The 24959-nt window shown below is 42.8% G+C and overlaps 1 protein-coding gene across 1 annotated transcript in view; it reads right to left on the bottom strand.

Moving 5' to 3' along the window:
• Positions 1 to 1834: 1834 nt before the first annotated feature.
• SPOPL (speckle type BTB/POZ protein like) overlaps positions 1835 to 24959 on the bottom strand; it is a 45615-nt gene continuing 22490 nt past the window's right edge. The window contains exons 3-11 of the mRNA XM_081936135.1: positions 23712 to 23833; positions 21395 to 21546; positions 19508 to 19635; positions 9275 to 9452; positions 9140 to 9195; positions 7701 to 7823; positions 6887 to 7029; positions 6747 to 6800; positions 1835 to 5835 (exon numbers count right to left, since the gene is read on the bottom strand). Coding sequence (XP_081792261.1) covers positions 5691 to 5835; positions 6747 to 6800; positions 6887 to 7029; positions 7701 to 7823; positions 9140 to 9195; positions 9275 to 9452; positions 19508 to 19635; positions 21395 to 21546; positions 23712 to 23833 — 1101 coding nt within the window. The 3' untranslated portion in view covers positions 1835 to 5690. The remainder of the gene's footprint in view (positions 5836 to 6746; positions 6801 to 6886; positions 7030 to 7700; positions 7824 to 9139; positions 9196 to 9274; positions 9453 to 19507; positions 19636 to 21394; positions 21547 to 23711; positions 23834 to 24959) is intronic.

Here is a 24959-nt window from a genome sequence, read left to right as displayed (position 1 = left end):
CGCAACAGCCGCTGTTGGGGAGAGGATGAAGGGGCGGTGGTTGCCTGTTCTCTTCACCGCCACCCCTTTGCCCCTGGTAACAGCAACTGTTGCGCTGCTGCTTCCAGCCGGGACGCTGGATGAGCTGCTGGCAGGGAGGCGAGCTACCCGCATAAAGACGCCGCCAAGGGTCTGGCAGAATATATCCTGGCTGGAAGTAGCAGCGCTCCGGACTGCAGATCTTCATTAGAGCCGCGGGCTAGAGCCGTGCAAGCAGCCCACTCGTGTGGGGAGGGAGGGAAACCCTTGCCCATGCTTGCCACCGCCACCCCCTCACCCCCAGCGGCTGTCACAGTGCTGCTTCTGGCTGGGATGCTGGAGCAGCCAGAAGAAGAAGCTGCCGTGGGGGAGGTGGGCGGGGCAGACACCGATTGCAAATGCTTCTCCCCCAGTGCAGTCCGAGAGACAGCAAAGAGCCTCGGGGGGGTGGGGGGAGGCTGTTTTCAACCTCCTCAAGCTCCTTGAAAGCTTCTCGAGCCTGGGGAGGGTGAAAAACGAGTCTATCGTGGGCCAAAAGGGAGAGGTCACACGCATTCGCAGGGCATTTGCACACATGCGCAACGGGGGGGTCGCACGCATAGCATTATGGGTATGGCACGCCTGCGTACGACCCCCTTGAGCTCCCCCCGCTTTTGGCACGGGAGCCCCAAAAGGTTCGCCATCGCTGTGATAGGCTGTTCTAGTTCTAGTCCTCCTCCCCTAGACATGAAAGCCAGCTAGGTGACTTTAGCTAGCTACTCTCTCTCTCAGCCCAATCCACCAAATTTTTGTTCTGGAGAAAATAAAAAGATGGAGTATTAGGTATGTTTGCCACCTTGAGGTATTTATAAAAATAAGACGGGAGATATATAATTATACATATGTTTATGCACATGTATAAAAAGGTAAAGGTTCCCCTTGCACATACGATATGTGCTAGTGGTTCCCGACTCTGGGGGGTGGTGCTCATTTCCGTTTCAAAGCCGAAGAGCCAGCGCTGTCCAAAGACATCTCCGTGATCATATGGCCGGCATGACTAAACACCGAAGGCACACAGAACACTGTTACCTTCCCATCAAAGTGGTCCTTATATTTCTACTTGCATTTTACATGTTTTCAAACTGCTAGGTTGGCAGAAGCTGGGACAAATAACGGAAGCTCACTCCATTATGTGGCGCTAGGAAGTCAAACTGAACTGCCAACCTTTCTGATCGACAAGCTCAGCGTCTTAGCCACTGAGTCCCACCGTGTACATGTACATGCACATATACACACACAATTGAATCCAGTCTTTCTGAGGAGGGAGCAGCTGCTGCTCTTTAAGATAAAAGGGTCTTTTCCTTCAGGTACAGAAGGAAGCAAGGAAATAAAACCTTTTCCTAACATCGGAATGGAATTTTGTCAACCTTTTATTTTTTGGAACCTACAGCAAATGTGATGAATCAGTGGCTGTGCCGGCTTGCTTTGGATTTCCTTTTTTTGCTGAAAATTTCAGCATAAAATTTCAATATAGCTAAATAAAAAACCAGCAATGGCGACTTAATTCCTTGTGAAGGGGATTCCATTAACTGGAAGTCAACTATAAAGAAATTATAATTAATAGGATGGTTTTTTGTTGTTGTTGTTTCTGAAATAAATTTAAAAAAGAAAACACAGCACAGACAGGAAAGTAAAATATTGTGTCTTCTGAAAAGGTTTCTCTAACTTGAAACAACATGATGATTACAATCTCTACAAGGTTGTGCCCGTTTTATCTCTCTTAGGGGAGTCTGAACTGTAGCAAAGTCAATATCCCAAAGACATCAATGTGCACATATTTCTTTATAAGTAACAACTTTATTGTAACTTGATGTCCTGAAATGCAAAAATATTTTCAGCAACAAGGTACAAAAAGTATCTCACTGAAGTAATTCACTGTTAACATCAGGCAGATATAAAAGGCTGGATGGTTTGATGCAAGTGTCTTAACATGATAGGTAATATGGATAATTTCCAATTAAGCACAGGCTTGAATTCTTCCAATCTTTCAATTCTAAAACAGGACTCAAAAATATACCTTCATTGGGACATATCAAAATCCAGCATAAACTAGACTACAAGAGTATGATAAACGCAAACCACAACAAACACTGATAAAAATAATGTGCATCCATTTCAGAGATAGTCCATTTGCTGCAAGCAAAACAGCAAGAAAATCAATGCAACAGTACAATGCACTGAAACTAATTAGAGTCCATAGGAAGGATTCCGATCAATCCAGTCAATAAAAATTAAATTTGGGCTACACATCAATTGGTTTAAGAAATCTTTTATAGTTTTAAAACAAAGCATGCCTCAATGGTTATCCCAATACCTTGCATAGGAAGTTGACAAAAATATCAGCTTCTTGAACTTGAAGAAACCCCTTTATAATAGAGCCATTAGTGCCTTGCCAATTACTCTCAAATAGCCATTACTCATCACATTGCCATACTTAAGGAATTACAAAACAAAAGCAGCCACGCATACCTTAGCTATGCCTCATCTTAATCATTCTCTTTCTAGGATATCCAGAGCTATCTTCAACCTGCAATTGGCTACCAGAGACAAGTGTATCTTTTAAAAAATGTTTGGCATCTTCAGTTTTTGAGATGAATAACTGTGATGAGCTGGCCAGATACAATGTTAATGACTCCTATATCAGTCTTTCTCTCTAAATTCTCCCACAACTTTCTATTTTTTCTTCATTTCATCAACTTGCATTTCAAAAAACCACCGGGCACTATATGTCAGCGTGCAGTAAATGGACTGCCAAAATCTGGATGAGTTACTGAGGCTTCCTTCATTGAAAAACATCATCAACACAAGTAATTTAAATGGTAACTATCGCTTTTAGCAGAAATCCAAGTCCCATGTTTCAGAAAACAAATCTTACGAAACCCATACACCATAACACAACACATGCAGGCTGCTCTCTTTGGGGTCAGGGAAAGAGGTCTGATACTGAAGGCCTATGGAGAGGAGCAGAACAGGCAAGCCAAACACAGCAGTTTGATATTTGAGCTGAAAATCTGGGAGTAAGGGTGGGCTTCCCCATCCTCACAAACTTTCCGGATATCAGCTAGTAGGGAGAGAAACATGGAAAATACAGATTGTTCTTGCCAGCTCTTTTGGAAGAATGCAAACACTGAATGTGGTTCCTTGAGAAAATAAAGATGGATTAGCAAATCCATAGAAAACAACATTAATTTTACTTTACTGAGTATTTTGCTATAGCCAACAAGTAAAACAATATTAGTTCAATTCATACGATTGGCTATTAAGGTCATCTATGGCAACATCTTGTAAATTTTGATACGATGTCTTAAACAAGTACTTCATTCTTATCACACAGTGCTTGATATTTTTTGGTACAAAGTGTGCTACTAAGATTTTTAAAATGTTTAACGAAAATGTTTTAAGATGTTCTTCTTGACTGCTGTATCAAGTACTACCAGAAGAAGCTGAAATGGACAATCACTCTATTAAATATTCAAGTCACTTTTATATTATAGCTGCAACATTCAAAATGCAAAGTTGCTTATATGAATATGTTGTTTACCGTGCAGCAAAATCTTCTTTTATCACTGTGGGACATTACATTCTTTTAATTTCACTGGTAAGAACACCTACCTGTACATAATCTTAATTTAGATAAACAGAAACTTCCTAGAAATATTACAAACTATAACACATCTCTGGATAGAACAGTGCTGTACCACTTTGGTTCACTGAGTAATGTTCAGGCCCATTGAAACCACAAAAATGGTCCTTTTAACTGCGCTTCAAGGATGCATGTTCAAATTCTGCACTGACCTTTTCTGTGAAAGAAAGTGTTGAGCCAGAATGGAGATTTGTTTCAAGTTTTAGCATTGGTTTGGAAGCACTCTTTTTTTTTTTTGCTCCCAACTGTTCTTTACATATATTCAAAATAATAATCTTTCAGAATAAATGTGCCTTAGATCTTTGAATTAATGCTTCCCTGCTGAAAACAGAGGGAATATCTTTTGAAAAACTAAGGAAACGTTCATTAATTGAGCATGTCAGTCAAATGGGCTACCTAAAACCTTTTATGCAAAAGCACAAGAAATTCCCTTTACTTATGGTTCAATGCAATTTCTCCCACACAACAGATATATCACATCACCATTATTAAGGTAAATCCATGATAATAAAACATTTCTAATGTGCATGTTTGCAGAGAAATCCCTCCAATTGTAAACAATGCTAACACACACACTGAAAGTGTTGGCATTAAAGCTAAATTCTGAATAATAGTAACAATAATTATAGTAATGATTTAAAAAACCCTTTCTTTGTTACAAGCAATTTGCAAGGTTGTTTATAAGCTCCATTTCACATTAGGCAGAATTTCAATACCATCCACAATGCTAGTACAATAATGAAGGCTAAAAAGAGCAGGTCAGTGCTTATAAATACTGACATTTCAGACTTCTATTCTTCCTGCTAGGTGTGTGTCTGTGCAATTTTCACTAGTGAGAATAGGCTTGTGCATACACACACTAAGGGAACAGAGTTAAGCCTACCCAAAGTGTGGAAACAGAATGGGTTCTAACATGAACACTTGAAGATATTAAGTTAAAATCAGCATCTCTAAGTCATGCGCTCCTTGTTTGCAGTAACAAAACTAAATCCCATGTGGCTGTGGGCATCTTAATGTATTTCAAAAGTTAGGCCACAAGTACTGTACCATATTTATCAAAACCAAAATATATATGTACCACACAACATACAAAAGTTACACATTAAAAGTGCATACTGAGATTCCATTTTGGCCCATTTCTGAAATTCGACATTTGGTCGCTCTTAAGCATCCTTAATCTCCCACGTATTCTATTTGAGAAATAACCATTTCTTCCACAGCACATATCCCTTATTTCCTCTCCGTACCAACTCTCACTCTGGTTCAGTACAAGGTAAAAGAACAATGGATCATAAAGCAACATGGGCCAAAAAAAAATTACGATTTTTTTCCACTGATGGGCACACTCACATAGTAAGCATTTATAAATACTAGTAAAATACATTTCTGAGCCAAGACATTGCATATTTCCCTCAGTCAGCTGAACCAATGAAAAATAAATTATATTCAGAGTAGTATATTGCCACCGCATGCCTGACAGCACTCTCTGAAGATAGGCAGATACATCCTAAATACAATATTTTGGACTGGAGCGCTTGTTTGCCCCCAGTTCAAGTGCTTTTTTAACAGGGGGCTAGTTGAAATCCAGTTACCATAAGACCAACCGATAATTTTCATTTTGGGATTTAAAAAAAAAGGAAAAGAGAAGAAGATCCTTTTGAAAACGGTCTTCGTTGATCAGCATTACTGCCTTATGGAGCTAGTGCAATCCTACAAAGCCGAGTCAAAAACGACGAGGCACCATTTAAAAAACAAAAAAAACAGGAAAATCACAAATGAACTAGAATAGTTGACGTTAAGGCCTTTCAGTGAACTGGAGAATTATCAGTCTGATTTAAAGCTGATTATTAAACCATATATTTTATCCGTTCTTTAAAAGCTTTCTGGTTCTGTTCTGCAGAGAAGGGTCACATATTTGAGCAGTTGGTTTGCAAAACCCCTTCTGGATATGGACTAGGAGGCGTTAGTTCCCGAGAGTTCATGGAAGATTTCATGACTGTTTTAGCCGTTTGCGTGGAATGCCGAACTGCGGACACTGTGCAGAGGCCAGGGCCCGAAAGGCCTCAGCGACCAAGTGGGGATGGGAGTGGATCATCGATTTCCATCCTGCGGTTTCCGTTATGTCTGTGGCTTGACTGTAAAGAAAAAAGATGCACAAAACGTGGTTTGAGAGGAGTTGCAAAATACTACAGGCATGTCTACTCAAAGGTCAAGCTATATAAAGATGAACAAGACATATTTCCAAGTAGAGATATGGGGAAGATAAGGAACCAAAATGAAAACATTTTCTTTTTTAGTTTTAGTCAGTAATTACCAAAGCCAACTTGTGTGATCAGGGCTTGCAAAAAGCTACTTTTCAGTACCTGAAAGACTGGGAAATACTGCTTGACTTTCAGCAAATCCCTCTCTTGTTATGAGTAGGAATCACAAAGCCATTTGTTTTATTTGTTTATTTAAAACATTTATACAGTTCCCCATCTTTCATACAATTCTGGGCGGCTACCAATCAAAAGTTAAAATATAAAAAGTTATATTAAACTATAAAACTAAACACACGAAAGCATTAAAAGCAACTAAAACCTAATGCTTATTAGAGCTAACGTGCCATCATCTAATCTCCCAACATTTAGGGGGAAAAGCCAAGTCTTCAAAGCCTTACTGAAGCTAAAGGGGTGGAAGCCTGCCCAACCTCCCATCCCATGACAATATTTAGGGGAAAGGACTAAGAGAGTGCCCATTCCTGCACTTCATTCAATACTGCATTTTATATGTGAGCTGCAATGGATCTCCCATTAATTCCAAAGCAATATTATCAATTTATCTTTAATTGGCTTCCTGATCAAATTTACAAAATACATAAATATAAAACATGCATGTAACCCACCTGGCAAAAGACTAAAATACAACAAACATAAAATAGGGAGCATTTATAATAGAAATATGGAAGGCACCCCACTGAGTCTCACTCTTTATTCACTTCTTATCTCTCGTGATCAAGACAACACACCGATTACAGACAATGCTTAAGTGAGATCAAAGTACATACCTGTTGTTCCAGTTTTTCCCATCTTTACAGCCAAGCTGCCTAAGAACACTGCACCTGTACATGAGAAAATACTCAAATATTATCTCTCTGAAGTGTTCCCTTCAAAGGAGAAAGATTTTTTAACGGAACAAATCACATACCTGTTAATGAAATCTATTGCTTGTGCTTTCAACTGTTCTGCACTGTGCAAATCTGCGAGAATCAGAATGTCTGCCACATTTTCTACTGAGAGGTTACTACACAGAGCTTCTTCACACATGATCTTCAGTCGTTCAAGTGCATACTGACCAGAGGGAAAAATTGTTTGCAGATATTCAATGCTGCTTAAGTCAGAAAAGCAGACATCTCTAATATACAAATGCCTGGCAGAAACTATGAAATACTTGACCCCTCACAATGAACTACAGTATCTAAATGATAGAGCATGTATTGCTCTACCCTCAATGAATTCACATTAGGAACAATAATTCTACATATCTGGCAAAAGAAATGATAAGTCTGTAAGTTTATTGATCCATTATTAGTAATTAAAGCATGTTAATCCTGAGAACTGAAACACCCAATAAAAATATTAACCCCATCTATGCATTTCACTTCTCTAGTCTGTTACTGTAATATCCTAGAAAGAGGAAATTATGATGACAGGAGGTCTGAAAAGGCCTTTCTTCTTTCTAAATAGATAACTACATGTATGGGTGGTTATTCTCCTCAGTTCTCCAGAACACTGCCCAAAATAATGGATAACAGCTTTTCACTAATAATATAAAACATGTTTATATAATGTCTGATCTTTATTTACTCATGTATGCATCCATACATGCTTTCTTTAGCATGTATTTACTCATGCTACCATGTATTGGTAGCATTCCTGTATGTAGGGAAATGTCAAAACGAGTTCTTTCTACATTTTGTAAAATAAATAGTAAAGCACTTCTATAGTTTTTCTTTACTTACTTTATCTGCTGCTGCCAACAAGCTATCAGCCATTTTTTCAAGATTTGGAGCCTTGCCTGTATAAATGAATCTCATCATCTCTTTAAATACGTCAGGATCTACGTCATTTATTTCTACACAATTCTGTCACACAAATCAGAAAAAAAAAATCTTGTTATGATTTTGAATTAAAGCATTATAAACCACTTAACCTAAAGCAATGCAGCTACAAAACGCATTAGGCCCCCATTGTACCTGCTGATAACATTAACTAAACCTATTGTTGGGTTCCTTCAATCTTGGAAATGACATTTTCCCCATGAAATCCAATAGAAATTTAGAAGCTGTAATGGCGCTCCATTTGGATTCAAATAAAAAAGTCAAAGTAGTAAAAAATAAATGAGTCAGAAGTTGTAGTAGAGCTTCTCTGCAAATTCACATACTGCTCTTCCTACCTTACATGTAGTTCCAATATTGCATTTTCTACACTTACAAATCTGTTTTAGGCTTCGAGCAAACTACTAGCTTTAAATTTAAAGAATGTTATAAGACAATTGCCGCTGAAGGCTTGACAATGCCTGGCCAAAGAAATGAGTAAAAAACAAAAAACCCGCAATAGTACCAGCTGAGGTCCTTTGGGAAAGCAGTTCAAAAGGAGGCAACAATACAAAGGACTATGAAACCAATTTTATTCTGATGGATCAATTATTTCTTCCTAAGTACAGGAGTCAGGGTATCCCAAAGATGATTTTCCAACAGCAACTGGAATGTCTCATTTTTTTCCTTGAAAATGTTTCGCTTCTCATCCAAGACATTTTTAACCAAAAAAAAAAAAAGCAAGAAATCCAGTTGCCTTTTGAAAAGCACCTTTGGGACACCCATGACCCGGATAATTGAGACTCTCCATAGACAGGATAGTTTTGACAGACAACCCATGCTTTCCATATCCTTAGATTGACACATTCAATCCAGAAAGGCCAATTCTATAACAGTTGCTCCAAGGTTCTACATGCGATCTACTGCAATATCCACAAAGCACTTTTATTTTATGGGTCACACATTTGCAACACTTCATATAGTATTATATTTTTAAATGCATTGTTCAAATAAACCGAGATACTATTTGGCCCTTGAGTTTTTTTCATTTAACCCAGGGGTCCCAACCCCTGGGCCACAGATTGGTAAAAGTCCGTGGCCTGTTAGGAACTGGGCCATGCAAGCGATGGGCAAGCGAGCAAAGCTTCATCTGTGCATGTGCAAGATGTAGGTTGTGCATGAAACCATTCCCCTTCCCCCTGGTCTGTGGAGGACTATTTTTCTTCCAAAACTGGCCCCTGGTGCCAGACAGGTTGGGGGCTGCTGATTTGACTGACTGATTGGTTTCTGTCACCCTATGCTGATTCAAAGGTTAGGTCCTTTGAGACATCATTCCACAGAAATGAAAGCAGCACTCCACTCACCTTTTTGCTTTCTTCCATTTCATGTTCAAACATGGCATTAAAAACAGGTGAACGAGCTGTGGGAAGAGACTTAAGTGTTAATAGTAGGTCAAGATTGTAACAAAAGCTATGTAACAAGACGGAAGTATATGATACCTGCAAGGATAGATTTATGAGCTTTGAACTCTTGCCCTCCTACATAAAAGCTGCAGTCTGTGAATCTTGTGGTTTCCCAGAGGTTGCCTAAATCTTCAGCTAGTCGACATTCAGGTACTTTTAAGGTGTTTGTACTGGACAGTCCTGATATATTCACGGAGTCTTGGACCACACTTACCTAATCAAAACAGTAAATAATATATCAATAATTGTAATGTTAAGGCCCTCATAGGGCAATAATGCATACACTAGGCAATTGGTTTCATTTCTGACACCCCAAAATCATGATATTTAGCTTGGAAAATAAAATAGACCAACAAACCAATATGACCAATGCAACTCAACATGTATTGTACTATCGGAATATTAAGAAAAAGCAAGAGATTGACCATTGGCTTACCTGAGGGGTCCTTTTCTGTACACCGCGGGAGAGTCCAAGCAATGGGTTAATTCAGTCTGCTTGCCCTTAGGACTGAGGAACTATTTTTCCTTTAGCCACACCTCATCCTGGTGTGCTCAATCCCCCAGAATTCTTAGAAGGAGTCAGTTCGTGCGGACGGAGCGAAGCGTCCAAGATGATGTACTGTTGACACGAAGAACCCGAATCCCGGCCTTGAGAGCCAGGGTGGGTTGGACTCTCCCGCGGTGTACAGAAAAGGACCCCTCAGGTAAGCCAATGGTCATTTTCCTATACACCACTTGGAGAGTCCAAGCAATGGGACATACCCAAGTTATTGTCCATCTGGGTGGGCAGAAGAAGGCTCCCGGGATTCGGTCTCTGACACAACCGCCTGGAGCACATGCCTGCCGAAGGACGCCTCAGCCGAGGCGAAAATGTCCAATTTATAGTGTCGCACAAAAGGAGAAGGAGAGGACCACGTAGCGGCCCTGCAGATGTCCAGGATCGAGGCCTGGGTGGCCCAGGCCGCCGAGGTAGCAGCACTTCGTGTGGAGTATGCGGTGATGCCGCACGGAACGGCTTTGGATTGACTTTCATAGGCTGTCGCAATGCAGGCACGAAACCACCTGCCAATCATGGAGGAAGAGACCTTCTTCCCTAGGGAACCAGGCTGGAAGGAGAGGAAAAGAGCCTCTGACTTCCTGAACTCCGCAGTACGAGCAATGTAAACCTTCAGGGCCCTCCTGACATCAAGATTGTGCCAGGAGCGCTCTCTGGGATGCGACGGATGAGGACAAAAATTTGGCAACACAATGTCTTGCGCTCTATGGAACCATGAGTTTACTTTGGGGGTAAAGGTCGGGTCCAGCCTCAAAACGACCCTGTCAGGGTGTATGACGCACAGGTCCTGGCGAACAGAAAGAGCCGCCAGCTCCGAAATCCGGCGAGCTGACGTGATGGCAATCAAGAAGGCCGTCTTCAGCGTCAGGAATCGAAGAGAAGTAGAGCGTAGAGGTTCGAATGGAGGGCCGGAGAGGGCCCGCAGGACCACGGACAGCTGCCAAGTGGGGTAGCGATGAACGGTGGGAGGGCGAAGGTTAGAGGCGCCCTTGGGGAAGAGGCGCACCTTCGGGATTTTGCTGAGAGGCAAAAGATGGTCGCCCGACCAGACGGTGGACAAGGCCGCCACTTGGCGTCGAAGGGTGTTCGGGGCCAGGCCCTTGTTGAGTCCCGCTTGAAGAAAGTCAAGGACTCTGGAAAACAGGCGCGGTCGTCGGCTCGATGAGGGCGTCTTGCCGCCTGAATGGTGTTCACTACAGGCCTTGGCCTTTCAGTTGGTCCCCGTCAAGTGCCAGACGGCCAACTGGAGCCACTGAGGCTCTGGATGAACCACGCCCCCCTGGCTGAGGGAGATCTGGTCCGGAGGGATGCGCCACGGAGGAGACACCGACAGGTGGACAAGGTCGGCGAACCACGACCTGCGGGGCCAGTGCGGGGCCACGAGGAGGACTTCCGCTCCCTCTGCGATGACTTTGGAGATGAATTGAGGAAGGAGAGGCAGGGGAGGGAAGGCATACAGTAGCTCGCGGGGCCACTTGCAACGCAGTGCATCTGTCCCCTCCGCCCCCGGGGTGAAGAACCGGGAGTAGAAGCGGTCGAGCTGCTTGTTGTCCCTGGACGCAAACAGGTCTATGGTCGGATTTCCGAATCTGTCGGACATCTGGTGGAACAGGCGAGGGTCCAGTTTCCACTCCGCAGGATCTATGGTTGTCCTGCTCAACCAGTCTGCCTGTGTGTTGTTCACTCCGGAGATGTGGTCGGAGCGGAGAGATTCCAGATGGCGCTCCGCCCAGCGTCCCAGGGACTCCGCCTCTCTCATCAGTGCTCTGGATCTGGTGCCGCCCTGGCGGTTGATGTGGGCCTTGGTGGCCACATTGTCCGTCATCAGAAGCACATGTTGACGATGAATGGACCGGCTGAAATGGCGCAGGGCCAGGCGAGCAGCTCTCAGTTCCAGCAGGTTGATGCTGTAGCTGGTTTCCACTTGGGACCACTTGCCCTGGACAACCAGGGAACCCATGTGGGCTCCCCAGCCGGAGAGGCTGGCGTCTGTGGTGATGATTAACCTCTCGGGCTCCTTGAATAGGTGGCCCTTGAGGATGGCCGGAGACACCCACCAGCGGAGAGACCCCTTCACTTCCGGCGTAACTCGAATCGGCCTGGGAGAGTTGCTCCTGGATGCCCTATGGTGCGGCAGCAGCAGCCACTGAAGCGCCCTGGAATGCAGGCGGGCCCACGGCACGATGGAAATGCAGGAGATCATTTTTCCCAGCAGCTGCGACAGAAGGACCACTGGAGCCTGCCTCAAGCTCATCACCTTGTGGGTCATGGACCTTAGACCGGCCAACCTGTCTTGGGAGAGGAAAACCCTGCACAAGTTGGTATCTATCACCGCCCCCAGGTGTACAAGTCTGTTTGTTGGAGTGAGATGGCTCTTCTCTAGGTTTAGAGTGAAGCCGTGATTTTTGAGGGATCTCATAGTGATTTGGAGATCCCGCAATGCCTGCTGCCTGGACGACGACTGGATAAGGATGTCGTCCAGGTAGCACTGGAGCCTTATGGGCCTGCGTCTTAGCTGGGCCGCCACTACTGCCAGCACTTTGGTAAACGTCCGAGGAGCGGACGAGAGGCCAAATGGGAGAGCTTTGTACTGGAAGTGGCGACCTGCATAATAGAAGCGCAGGAACTTTCTGTGCTGAGGACAGATGGGAATGTGGAGGTATGCCTCTTTGAGATCTATAGATGTGAGTAGATCTCCCTGTCGAATCCCCGCCAGAATGGTCTGCAGTGACTGCATCTTGTACCTCCGGTAGGCGATGTGCCTGTTGAGGTTTTTGAGGTCCAAGATGGCTCTTCCCTGACTATCTGCAGAACCCAAGCGTCCTCGGTTGTCTGGGCCCAATGGGGGGCAAACAGCTGGAGGCGACCCCCAATGGGCGCCGAGCCCGGGCAGTCACTTTGACTTACGGAACGGCCTGTTGGAGGCCCCACCGTGGTTATACTTGCGGAAGCCGAACTGCTGCCTGCCTCTGTCCCGAAAAGACGCCCTGTCCTGGGACCTGTCGCCCTGCTGACCGAAGGACCTATTAGAGGGAGAGAAGGAAGAGGCAGAGGTGGAAGGCTCGGAGGCACGAAAGGACTGCCTCCTAGAATAGGGAGCGGTCTTACGTTCCTGCTTCTTGTTTAGAGCAGGGAGGATCTTCCTCTTGTCCTTGGACTCGATGAGGAGAGGATCCAGGGACTCGCCAAATAATTTGGACCCCTTAAAGGGGGCGGAAGCCAGTTTCCACTTGTTTTTCTGGTCCGCTTGCCAATGTCGGAGCCAGATCAGCCGGCGAGAAGAGATATTAGAGCCGAGTGCCCTGGAGGTGAATTTAGTGGCATTAAGGGATGCGTCAGCGGCATATTGGGAGGCCGCGATTATTTTAGACACGTCCTGGTGGAGGCGGACGTCTCCCGGCGTGAGCTTGGTTAGGAGCTCGCGCAGCCAGATCACAGAAGCCCTATTGAAAAAGGAGGCGGATGAAGAGGCCCTGATGGCCCAGGCAGCCGCCAGGTGGGTCTTGTGGCACGCCTTTTCCGCCTTCTTGTCCTCCGCCTTAAGGCCTTCCAGGAGGTCGGCCAGTAGGGAGGAGTTGGAGGTGAGTGCAGCGATGGGCGGGTCGACAGTGGGGAGGGCCAGAAGGTCCTCCAGCACTGGCTCCATAGTATAAAGCTTCCTGTCTACCCCACTGGGAGAGGACTGCGTGGCTGGTTGAGCCCACTGGCGCTGGATTAGGTCGAGAAACAGCCCCGGGACCGGAACCAGCTCTTGTTGGGGTGCTGGGACATCAAACATGACCGCATTGGGATTAGCCAGAGTGGCATCCGCCGCCGGCGCGGCCGGTTTGGGCTTGATCCCCACCCTGGTGGCAGCCTTGACCTTGTGAAGGACAGATTTGAAAAGGCTGGGCTTGAACAGACCCACAAAGGCGGGCGCTTCAGGGGGAAGGTCCTCGTCGTCCGAGAGACCTAGCACCTCCGGGTCAGGGTCCTCAATGGCAGAGGCCTCGCTGACCACCGAGGACTCCAGGGAAGGATGGCGAGCACGCTTGCTTGGAGGGGGAGCTGCCTGATCGGGTTTGGGACCCCTAGGGGCCACTGCAGTGGGACTCTTAAATTTCATGGCCTCCGTGATGCCCTTGGCAATGGCACGGGCCATTAGTTCCTGCATGCGGGGAGATAACTCCTCAGAGTCAGAATCAGGATCCAAGCCCTCCTCTAGGGGGGGGGGAAGCCTCACCCTGCATGTCATCTATACTAGCATCCCCAGGGGGAGGGGCCTGCTCGCAGGCCCAAGAGGGTGCCGGGGAAGCCGGCTCTGCAAATGACCTATTTGGGGATAGGTCCTGGGACTCCACCTCCTCGGCGAGGACCATCTGGAGATCTTCCCGGGAGGGAGGGATTCCTGAGAGGGACTTCTCCCTGTCTGCCTGGCGTCTGGCCTTCTCAAACTGCTTGTCAAGGGCCCGTTGGCGCCTTTCAGCATCCTTGGCCTCAGCCACAGAAGGGGTTCTGGAACGCTGTTTCCCAGAGCTACCCCCACCACTCTTGCCCGCACCCCCACTCCCCGATGAGGAGGAACCCTTGCTAGGGGCCTGAGAGAGGCTCGGCCTAATATCTTGGGAATCAGGGGGACTGGGCAGGTCCATAGTCAATGACCACACAAGATGGAGCAAGGCTATGACAAGGCAGAAGTTAGAGAGAGAGACTGGTTGCTGCAATGGGAAACAAAACAGAAAGATTTGTCAAAATTGCCATATGCACAGTAATTGAGTCAGTACGTATGAAAACATCCCATGCTTAATACCAGTCAGAGGCCCAGGGGTAGGATTGGGGCCTGCACCGAGGCGCAAGGCTCCGCAGGAGAAGCAGGGAGGAGAATGACTAGAAAAAAGGCTTTGGCCTGCGCTTACTTAGGCCTCCTCCCTGAGCCGGTATAATGACCGTTGGTATGGCCCAGGAACCAGCACCGCTCGCAAAAATAGGCAAAAAGACGAAGGTGGCGATCCCAGCCTGAGAAACCCTTGCTAGGCCCTGCCACCTCCAGCGGTCTCCTGATAACGAGGCTGATGCAAAATGGCGGCCATGGCTGGGGGCGCTTTTTTCGCGCCTAAAATGGTTGCCGCAACAGCATGGGGCTAAGGGAGAGCGAGGAGCGAACGCGCCTCGAATGGCGACGATCGCTCACTCCTCCCTGCGGCTGAGGTCCTCTAGCAGGCCGGGGAACGAAAAAAACTTCGTCTAAAATAACAAACGAGGGGCCTGGGAACGTAGGAACCTCGCCGCTGCAGCTGCGCCGTTTTAAACGACAAGCGGCAGGCCTCCGAAGCCGTCCCATAAGGATCGGCTGAGGGGCACCCCCCACCACCTTCCAGCTTACCTCCTGGCCTTCAAATGTAAATTCTGCTGGAGAAAAACGCAGCGATGAGGATAGAAACGTCTCACAAAGTTGGGGAAATGTTAGGAAATAGAAATAAAACGCAAATAGAGAGTCCAAGCCAAAAAAGGATTAATTCAGCTCAGAGCTCTAGCTAATTACGTCCAAACGGGCTGACTGAGGAAGAATTCTGGGGGATTGAGCACACCAGGAGGAGGTGTGGCTAAAGGAAAAATAGTTCCTCAGTCCTAAGGGCAAGCAGACTGAATTAACCCATTGCTTGGACTCTCCAAGCGGTGTACAGGAAAAGAATATTTCTTATAGGTGATTGTTTGAAATCTGCTCCTAATGAAACCTAACAACAATATTTACAATATAATTGTTTTATCTTGTATCATAGAGTTCTCCAACCTTTCTAGCTTTGCAGACTGGTGTGGGAGCAGAGAAGGGACAGTTTTGCATGACTGGCGGGGAAACATGCACATGGGTGCAGCTCACTTGCATGAGCAGCGTGCACTTGTGTCCACCGCTAAGACACACCAGAAAGGCTTCTGCAACTGAAGAGTAGGAAACCTATAGTTGCTGAATTACATCATCCAGCAGCTCTGATCAGCATAGAAGGATGCTGGGCTAGGATTCCTATCCCAGATAATGTTTTATTATACTTGTGCAGATGAAGCAAGGTATTTTAAGTTAATACAAGACAAAACAGAATAATATATCTGGTTTAATCAAGTCAAAAATAGTAAGTTTTGATAAAAATGGAATATAAGAAGAAAGGCAATTTAAAAGTTACTCCATGGTGGCAATACCCAACAGTAGGCTATATTTTATATACGGAAGACCTCTCTGGTAGCCAAAATCTTGAAAAATTGGAGAACGTTTCCAGCAACACAGACAAATAATCTAACCTAATATAGGTGGCTACCAAATGGTAGCGGAATTATTGTGATCTTGGAAAGAGGTATGGGGACAATAGCCATAACTTCAAGGACAGGTGTAAGTAGATTTTTAAAGGTCTGTTGTAAGTTTGGTCATTAAATTGTAATAAGCCAGTGGCTATCTGAATGCACGTGCATTTCTACAGGCATCTGTGCACACACAAAGCCTCTCTGCCTTCAATAATCTGCATTAATCTGAGATTATTGGAAATGAAGGTTAATGCTCTTCTTCTGGGGTGCCTGCCATATACTTCCTCACAATTTACCTATATTGCATTAGATACCAGATTTTCAAGAAGACCCAACAACATAGAATCATTTCAATAGTGAGAATGAGGAGCTACAGATCTCCCTATAGATCAGCGATGGCGAACCTTTTTTGGCTCACATGCCATAAGTGGGGGGAGCGCAGGGGGGTCGTGTGCAGGCGTGCCCCACCCATAATGTAATGCGTGACAACCAAATGCGCATGCGCACACTACAGGCGCGACCCCATTTTTCCATGCTTTTTTCGCCCTCCCCAGACTCCAGAGGCTTTATAGGAGCCTGGGGAGGGCGAAAACAGCCCCCCCCCCCCCCGTCTCCCCCGGAAGCCCTCCGGAGACTTCAGAGAACTTCAGGAGGCTTCCCTGAAGCCTCCAAAGCAGTCAAAACGACCCTCCGAGCAAACCGGAAGTCACTTCCTGTTTGCTCGGAGGGTCGTTTTAAGCGCTCCGAAAGCTTCAGTGACCTTCAAGAGGCTTCCCTGAAGCCTCCGGAGCAGTCAAAACGATCCTCTGAGCAAACAGGAAGTCCGTTCCCGAACTTCTGATTTGCCCGTGGGGCCGGTTTTTTGCGCTCCGGAGGCTTCAGGGAAGCTCATGGAGCCTCCGGAAGGCCTCCCGGGGGGGGGGAGAGGCTCTTTTCGCCCTCCCCAGGCTCCTATAAAGTCTCTGGAGTCTGTGGAGGGTGAAAAATGGCTTTAAAAAGGGTGAACTCAGCTGGCCAGCGTGCACATGCGCGCTGGCCAGCTAACAGGGCAGCGCCTCACGTGCCCTGACAAATGGCTCTGCGTGCCACCTGTGGCCATAGGTTCGCCATCACTGCTATAGATAATCCTCACTTAGCAATGATAATGGAGACCAGCAACTCCATTGCTAAGTGACATAAATGTAAATGGTGAGTCATGTGACTGCACCAATCTATGGCAGTTGCAGCAGTTCTGGCTGCTGTCATTAAGTGAATCCTGTGTGATTGTTAAATGCAATGTCACGATCACCAGTTACAACCTTTGGTTTTCCCATTGACTTTGCTTGTCAGAAGCTCGTAATGAAAGTTGCAAAGATTAATTACATAACCCCAGGATGCTGCAATCACTATAATTGTAAATTGGTTGCCAAGTGCCCAAATTACAATCAGCTGACCATGGGGATGCTGCAACATACACAAGTACGAGGACCGGTCATAAGTCTCCATATTCAGTGCTGTAATAACTTTGAACAGTTGCTGAACCAGTCATCATCATGTAAAGACTATTTGTATTTTAAAGCTAACTATGTTCAGTTTCCAAACAATAACTGAAGCTCCAAAAGGAGTTAGCAATAGCACTTAGACTTATATACAACTTTACAGTGCTTCACAGACCTCTCTAAGCAGTTTACACAGTCAGCATTTTGCCCCCAGCAATTTGGGTCCTCATTTTACCCTCCTTGGAAGGGTGGAAGGCTGTCAATCTTGAGTTGGTGAGATTTGAACTGCCAAATTGCAGGCAGCCAGCAGCCAGCAAAAGTGGCTTGCAGTACTGCACTCTAACCACTGCACCACCGTGGCTCAGTTTGTTAAGAAAAAGAAGTGCAAGACTGGATGCTCCTGAATCAATGCAGCAAAAACACTTCAATACAACAGACTTCATCTGTTGCAAGCACTCCTTGCCTTCGTCCATATTAAACATTTAACTCTAACAAGTTTGGTTTGCACTCGAACTATTTGATTCAGGAATATTGTATAACATGAGAATCCTTTCAGATTCAGGCTTGTTACATCCACTTATCAATGCAATAATTGTATTCATAACAAATTCATCACACAGCTAATTTAGCCTGTCTATCTAACTAAAATAAGATGCAGTACATTTGTACCATTTAGTCTCAAGGGCCACATTTCAATTATTCTTCGTGCACAATATAATGGCACATAATTAAGTTGTAAGCCTGCCAAGAAATTTTTGCACATATTTCTTGTAAATACAAAGATCAAAGCAAACTTATTAGCAGTTACAGCATCTATCATCTTCCTAAGCCACTAATCAGTCCCCGGCAGACCAGCCAAAGTATATTTAACACTCAGTGTACTGGGATCGTAACCTTCTTCACTAGTGTCCATTTGGAAAAACCATAAGCAGTCTTTCTGGATTTTACTAAGACTGTTTGGGTACTGACATAATTAATAGTGATTTATTGATTTAAGCCAAGGATCTTTTTCATCAGAGCATTTATACTGATTGGATTTTTAAATTAATCTAAACAACTTTCACTCTTTCAAGCATTCATGAACATTTGGATTGTTGAGAAAAGTTATCTTAATTTTGTAATATTGTTAACAGATTTAAATCTGAAGAATGTCAGAATAATTTTTAAACATCTAATGTCATGCAGGCATTATCAATGTAATGAAAAACCACAACTGTTCAGAAAAAAGCAATTGTGTCAGTTTCACTGCACAATTACTAATTCTAGCATATCAAACTTATGAGTGAGAAACTCCATCTTCTTAAACATGTCCCATAACTGTTCCTCTCTGTTTTCTTGGTAGGTAAGCTAATCAGGAAAGGTCTGGGATCACCATGATCTTTACACATTCATTGTGGAAATAAACTATTTTGTCTTTTAAGACTTTGCATTCAAACTTCTGGTCAATTTAAGCCAGGGCTGTCAAACTGGCGGCCCGTGAGCTGGATGCATCATGTGCAGGCCATGCACACCACAGCTCTGCGAATGGAAAATACATCACAAAATGTCACATGATGGCAACATGACCCTTTGATCCTATGATAGATCCCTATGTAATGTAGACTAAAGTGAAGCATTAGAAACATGCAAACAGTCTTAAGAGGATGGAGTGGAAGTTGGAGTATCCCTGTGATTGATTGATTGATTGATTGATTTTGGCCGACCAACAGACAGACATCAATCACAGGAGTATTCTTCAGGCTTCTTTTCATTTTGTGCTAAATAGCAATGTGTCTAATGGGCAACTTATTTATAGACATTGGATCTTGCATCAAATACGTAAGAAAACCATTAAGCTCAAACCTTTGATCAAGGTGTTTCTTTAATACAGAAGGGATAAACTTAACATTTAAAGCTTTCCTCATTTCTCATTCATAGCCATGGAAACCAATATTCTATTTTAAAAAGCACAGATTGATTACCCACCTCACAAAATAGCGTAAGCTTGTCATCTGGTAAAAGACCATTAGTTTCCTCAAGTAAAAAGTCTCTTCGAATGAATTTTTTAAAACCCCAGTCCTTGCCTTGAACAAATCGATATGCTCTTTGGCTTTCTAGTAGTAAATAAATAAAACAGGAGTATATTCAATTAAAAGACATTTTAAAATAATTACAGATGAGAAATGAAATCCAAGGTTCCTACTGAGCTGAAGTCATCATATTATTAATAGCAATCTATGTATCTATGAATACATTTTTGGCTGAGAAACTGCCCCACTTGCTGTGCATTGAACATAGTTTAATAAAAATTACCAGCGTTTGATTCAATTGCCAACCACACAGAAATAAAATATAGAGGTAAATATTTGTTGTTATAAAGACCCAGTTAGTAACATAATTGTTTACTGAATCTGGCTTCCCCACGGACTTTGCTTGTCAGAAGGTCACAAAAAGTGATCAAATAACCCCAGGACATTGCTACCGTCATAAATATGAGTCAGCTGCCAAGCATCGGAATTTTGATCATGTGACCATGGGGATGCTGCAATTGTCACAAGTATTAAACACAGTCATAAGTCACTTTTTCAGTGTTGTTGTAACTTTGAACGGTCACCAAATGAAGTGTTATAAGTCAAGGACTACCTGTAATCTTAAAGTATTCGGTAATATTTGGATGTCGATTAGTCAGGTAATGAACATGTTACCTAGAAAAAGTATTGTACGCAGTCATTTTAAAAAGGTTGTGCAGGCTTTTCTACCTTTCTGTTCTCCAATCAAGCTGGAGATCAGCTCTCCCAATCCTGGCCTGGGTACCAAACCCTGAAAGGTGTCAAGTGGAGGAACACTATATTAGAAAAAACAATACTGCTGTTGATGAAAGCTACAATAGCAGTAAAGTTATTTTTCATCCACTAGTACACCTATGGCATTTCAGTGGGAGTCAGTTCTAGAGAAGCTAAGCCCAGTGAGAAAAGGCTCTTGACTGTGAAACAGTTATTTTAATACATGGGAGAATGAAGTGAACCTAGCCCAGTAACAGTATCCACTGTGCAGACTCATGAGCCACCAATAGGTCTTCCAAATAGCCGAGTATCTCCATCACAGGGCACAATGCGTCAACACCACTGATTTATACTGGTATATTTTAAGAAACAGGAGAGAAAAATAAGAAAGCTCCATAATAGGACAATCAACAGCATTTCACACACAAATCAAAGGACAGAATGAGGCCTCATTTAACCCAGACGGCAGGCTGTCTGGCTTACCTGAAACCTCATTCTATCCTTTGATTTGAATGTAGAAGCAGGTTGCTAAAACTCCCCAAGTAAGACACATCAAGGAGTCAACTGTTTAGCCATCTCAGTAGTCACAAACTGACAGATCCTACAAATATTCATTAAATGGAAATTACAGATCTTAGTAGCTTTTTCTGTGAAAGGCTTTACAGACAGCATGCTTTCCCAATCATATCTACAAAGTGATTTTAAAAAAATGGAACACAGAATTTAAATAAACAAATTTCCTGTACTGTCAACTAGACAAACATCAGCTTAAAAACCCGAGGCAGCTATTGCAAAGTAGAGGGTAAGAAGGGAGGGAGGGGGAAGGGAAAGGAAAGAAGGAAGGAAGGAAGGAAGGAAGGGAAAGGAAGGAAGGTAGGAAGAATATAAAAAAAACTATGGAAAGCTAGAATGTACAACCTTTTCTGAAAGGTTTGATTTGCCATAAACATTAAGTATTTCTAAGGGAATAAAAAGGCGATGAAGCTTAGTGAAGATTCTAATTCACCCTTTTGACAGACTTTGGAAAGGCCCAAGTATTTCTTTCTCACACTGAAAGTCAACATGAGAGTAATTTTAAAAATACACTTACCCATTGCCTTTGTTTCTTCTCTTTTTGCATTTAACAGAGAAAACTTAAATTTTGCTCTCACTTCACTTTTTGGACAACTAACTAGAAGTAAATACAATGAAAGATAATCTTTGCTTTCATCATCTAAACCTTTTGGGTTTACCCTCAGGCACCTGGAATGTAAGAAGTCTGGGTTATACATCAATGCTCAATAAAAATTGTCCTCGGCTAGACAAATTTATGTCAGGACTTGCAGGGCAATGTGTTTCAAATGTGCTAGAATAAGGTCTCTTACAAGGAATCATAAAATAGCTCTCTTTTAGATTGATATTTTGCAAAACTGTTTTTGAATAACATGGTCTTAACCAAAGTTACAAACTTCAAATATTACACTATTGTGGATTAGTGTCACATCTGCTATCCACTTATCTTCAAGTCTAATCTTGTTCTCCTACCTCAATGGCAACATTTCAATATTTTATACAGTAGAATAGCTCCTCTAGAAAAAATACATGACAAACATCTTAACACAAGGAAAAATCTGGTGTTTGTCCTCTCAACACCTGCATTCACCATAAAAGTTTACAGGGTTCTTTAAAACAATATGGGATAAAGTGCAGAAAAAAGTGACAAAATCCATCCCCATCCTTTTTCACTTTCTTTTTAAAAAAAACCTTCATTACAATCTATGGTGATTTCTAAAAGCTACTCAATGGAGCCTGTAAATACAGGTAGTCCTCGATTTATGACCACAATTGAGCCCAACATTTTTGTTGCTAAGCAAGTCAGTTGTTAAGTGGATTTTCCCCATTTTACAACCTTTTGTTAAGTGAATCACTGCAGTTGTTAGCTTAGTAGCATGGTTGTTAAGTGAATCTGACTTCCTCATTCACTTCACTTGTTAGAAGGTTGCAAAAGGTGATCACATGACCCTGGAATACTGCAACCATTATAAACACATGCCAGGTGCCAAATGATCACATGACCATGGGAATGCTGCAACAGTCATAAGTGTGAAAAATAGTTCTTTTTTCAGTGCCCTTGTAACTTTGAATGATCACTAAATGAACTCTTGTTAAGTCGAGAGCTACCTCTATGTTCAAAACACATGGATTAAAAAAAAACCAGGCTTTGTAAGGAAAACCAAATATAAGCACATTTTTCTCTTTAAATAATAGCTACTGATCTACTCAATTTGCATCTCACCTCAAGATGCTCAGGATAATAATAATCCCAAGCTTTCAGAAAGCATGCTTCCATCACACATGCAGGGACAAAAGGAATGGATTATAATCAAAATATTAAAGTTACATAAACAAGGGAATTACATGAAAACATTCTTACACCACACTAATTCAAGCACTTAAAATAGAACGTACAAGAATTCCTGGTTTATACATAAAGTTAAATAAGTCACAGAGAGCTACACTAAATTAACTTGGCTTCCCGGTTCAAACTTGCTTAAGTAACCATCTATTTTTTGTTTATTTAGCAATTTGTGTTTAAACCAAATGTGGTTTAGCATGATATATGAACCCTATCAGAGTTTCAGTAGTCAAAAAATGAGAAGTTAGCTTGATATAAATGAAAGCAAAGCTACATCAGTGGTTCCTAACACAATAAATGTATTTTATATGCAAACACAAAAAATGAATATTTATTAGCCAAACCTGCCCCACACTGCACCATTAAAGACCACATTTTGTAGCATTTTAGGAAGAAATGTCAAAACCTTGACAATCTGGTGATCTCAAAAGATTTTTTTGCCATCATGTACATAATTTTTCATATTAACTACTTAATGTTGGGCTGGGGCAAGGTGTTGGATATGGTATGATAGGGAAAGGTGTACATTTTCAACCCATAAGTTAGTGATCTCCTTATGTTTTCAGCGATGACACAGTGTTTCTGTTACAATATTTAAATTTAGTAGCTGGAACAGTGGGGTTGAGTCAGAACACACAGTTATAGCTGATTGGTTTGAGAGTGCTGGCTCCTGCATGAGGCAATCTGTGCTGTGATTGGTTACTGTGGGTATGGAGGGGGAGTTTCCCTTTTTCCCGCCTTTTTCTTCTGTGTGCCCTGTGTGCTCAATTCCCTGACAATTTCATATCAGAGAAAAGGCTGGAAATCACTACAGTATATTTCAATATGTTACAATATGTATGACAAATTATATTTCAGTCTTTAGCTGTGCTGACTTGTCATTATGACTGGTAGTAGTTAACAGTTTTTCTGTCAACTGTTCTAATAAAATATTGTATCCTAACTGGAGACCTTATATTTTCATGGAATCTCTTATATTTAAGGCAAAAAGAAATTAATGCATATATCTTACCATTTCATTTTATCATTTGGCCCTGAAGAAAAAGTTGAACTTTTTAAAACTTCACCCATTTCTTCTCGGCAGAAACTGAAGTTATTAATGGTCCACATATAAGAAAACTTCACAACTTTAACCTGCATAAGAAATGCACACAGTGATGTAAATTTACAAAGTTTATCTTTTTCAAAGCTAATTTTAAAAAATTACCAAAGAAGTCAACTGCTCACCCATTTAAAGATAACAAAACAATATCTTATTGAATTAAGGAATCACTCAACTTTATATTTTAAAACTTATGTCAACACATTGCATAATTATTTTCTATTAAGTCAAAATTGCCACTACTAACTCTCGGTCCTGGAGATCAATAAACCTGTAGGCTCCCAGACTTGAGAAAGCTGTATTCATGATTAATTTGCTTTCTAATATTTGACTAATTCAATTGCTAATAATGCTAATACTTTGTATTATGGATTGCCAGGAAAGAAGTGTCTCATTGATGATCATGTCTGGCAGTAGAGCTATTAATGCTAAAACTTAAGCTTCTCATTTTGAGATAATTCATCTCATTCTTCCTAGTTTTATAGAACAAGATTACAGCATTTTATCCCCTCTTTCTCTTAAATGGAAACAGTAGTAAATTAATAATAGGAAACTTAATAGCTCCTCAGAGTTCAAAAAGCTAACACATGTAATAATGTTTTAACTTTTTAAATTTTAGATATTAGACCTTGGGATATTTTAGAACATCCCTTTTGCATTTGTATGCTGCATACTACAATTGTATTATTTATTTATTTATTAATCAATCACATTGGAAAGCTGCCCATCTCATAAAAAGTAACTCTTCTATGTACTTTGAAAATGATTTAAAAGACTATTCAAAATGCCTTTGGATCAGAATTGTTTTAAAACAGCTACAATATTTTTGAGATTTATATGAAAAACAGAAGCAAAATGTGGCTGCTGTGCCCCTCTCCATTCTGTAGTACCACCCAATCATTTTGGAAGCATGAACAGCCTTACTATTCACTTCTACTAGAATTTTCTGATCTTCTGAATTAAGCAGAATTAGGTCTGGTTAATCTTTGATATGATACTGGCAGAGGAAATCAGAGTCGTAGATAAATAAACATTCAGACAGGCAACTGCATACACTTTCCATATCACTGCTAAGAAACTCACATGGACATGTCATTAGGAGGAGCTGAAACTGACTTCAAGGGATGGGGGGGGGGGGGGAGACTGTCACTGCATTCC

Source organism: Natrix helvetica, assembly GCF_964273705.1.
Source record: "Natrix helvetica genome assembly, chromosome: 1".
In the NCBI taxonomy this organism is placed as follows: Eukaryota; Metazoa; Chordata; class Lepidosauria; order Squamata; family Natricidae; genus Natrix; species Natrix helvetica.
This window is presented reverse-complemented; position numbering and strand designations above follow the sequence as displayed.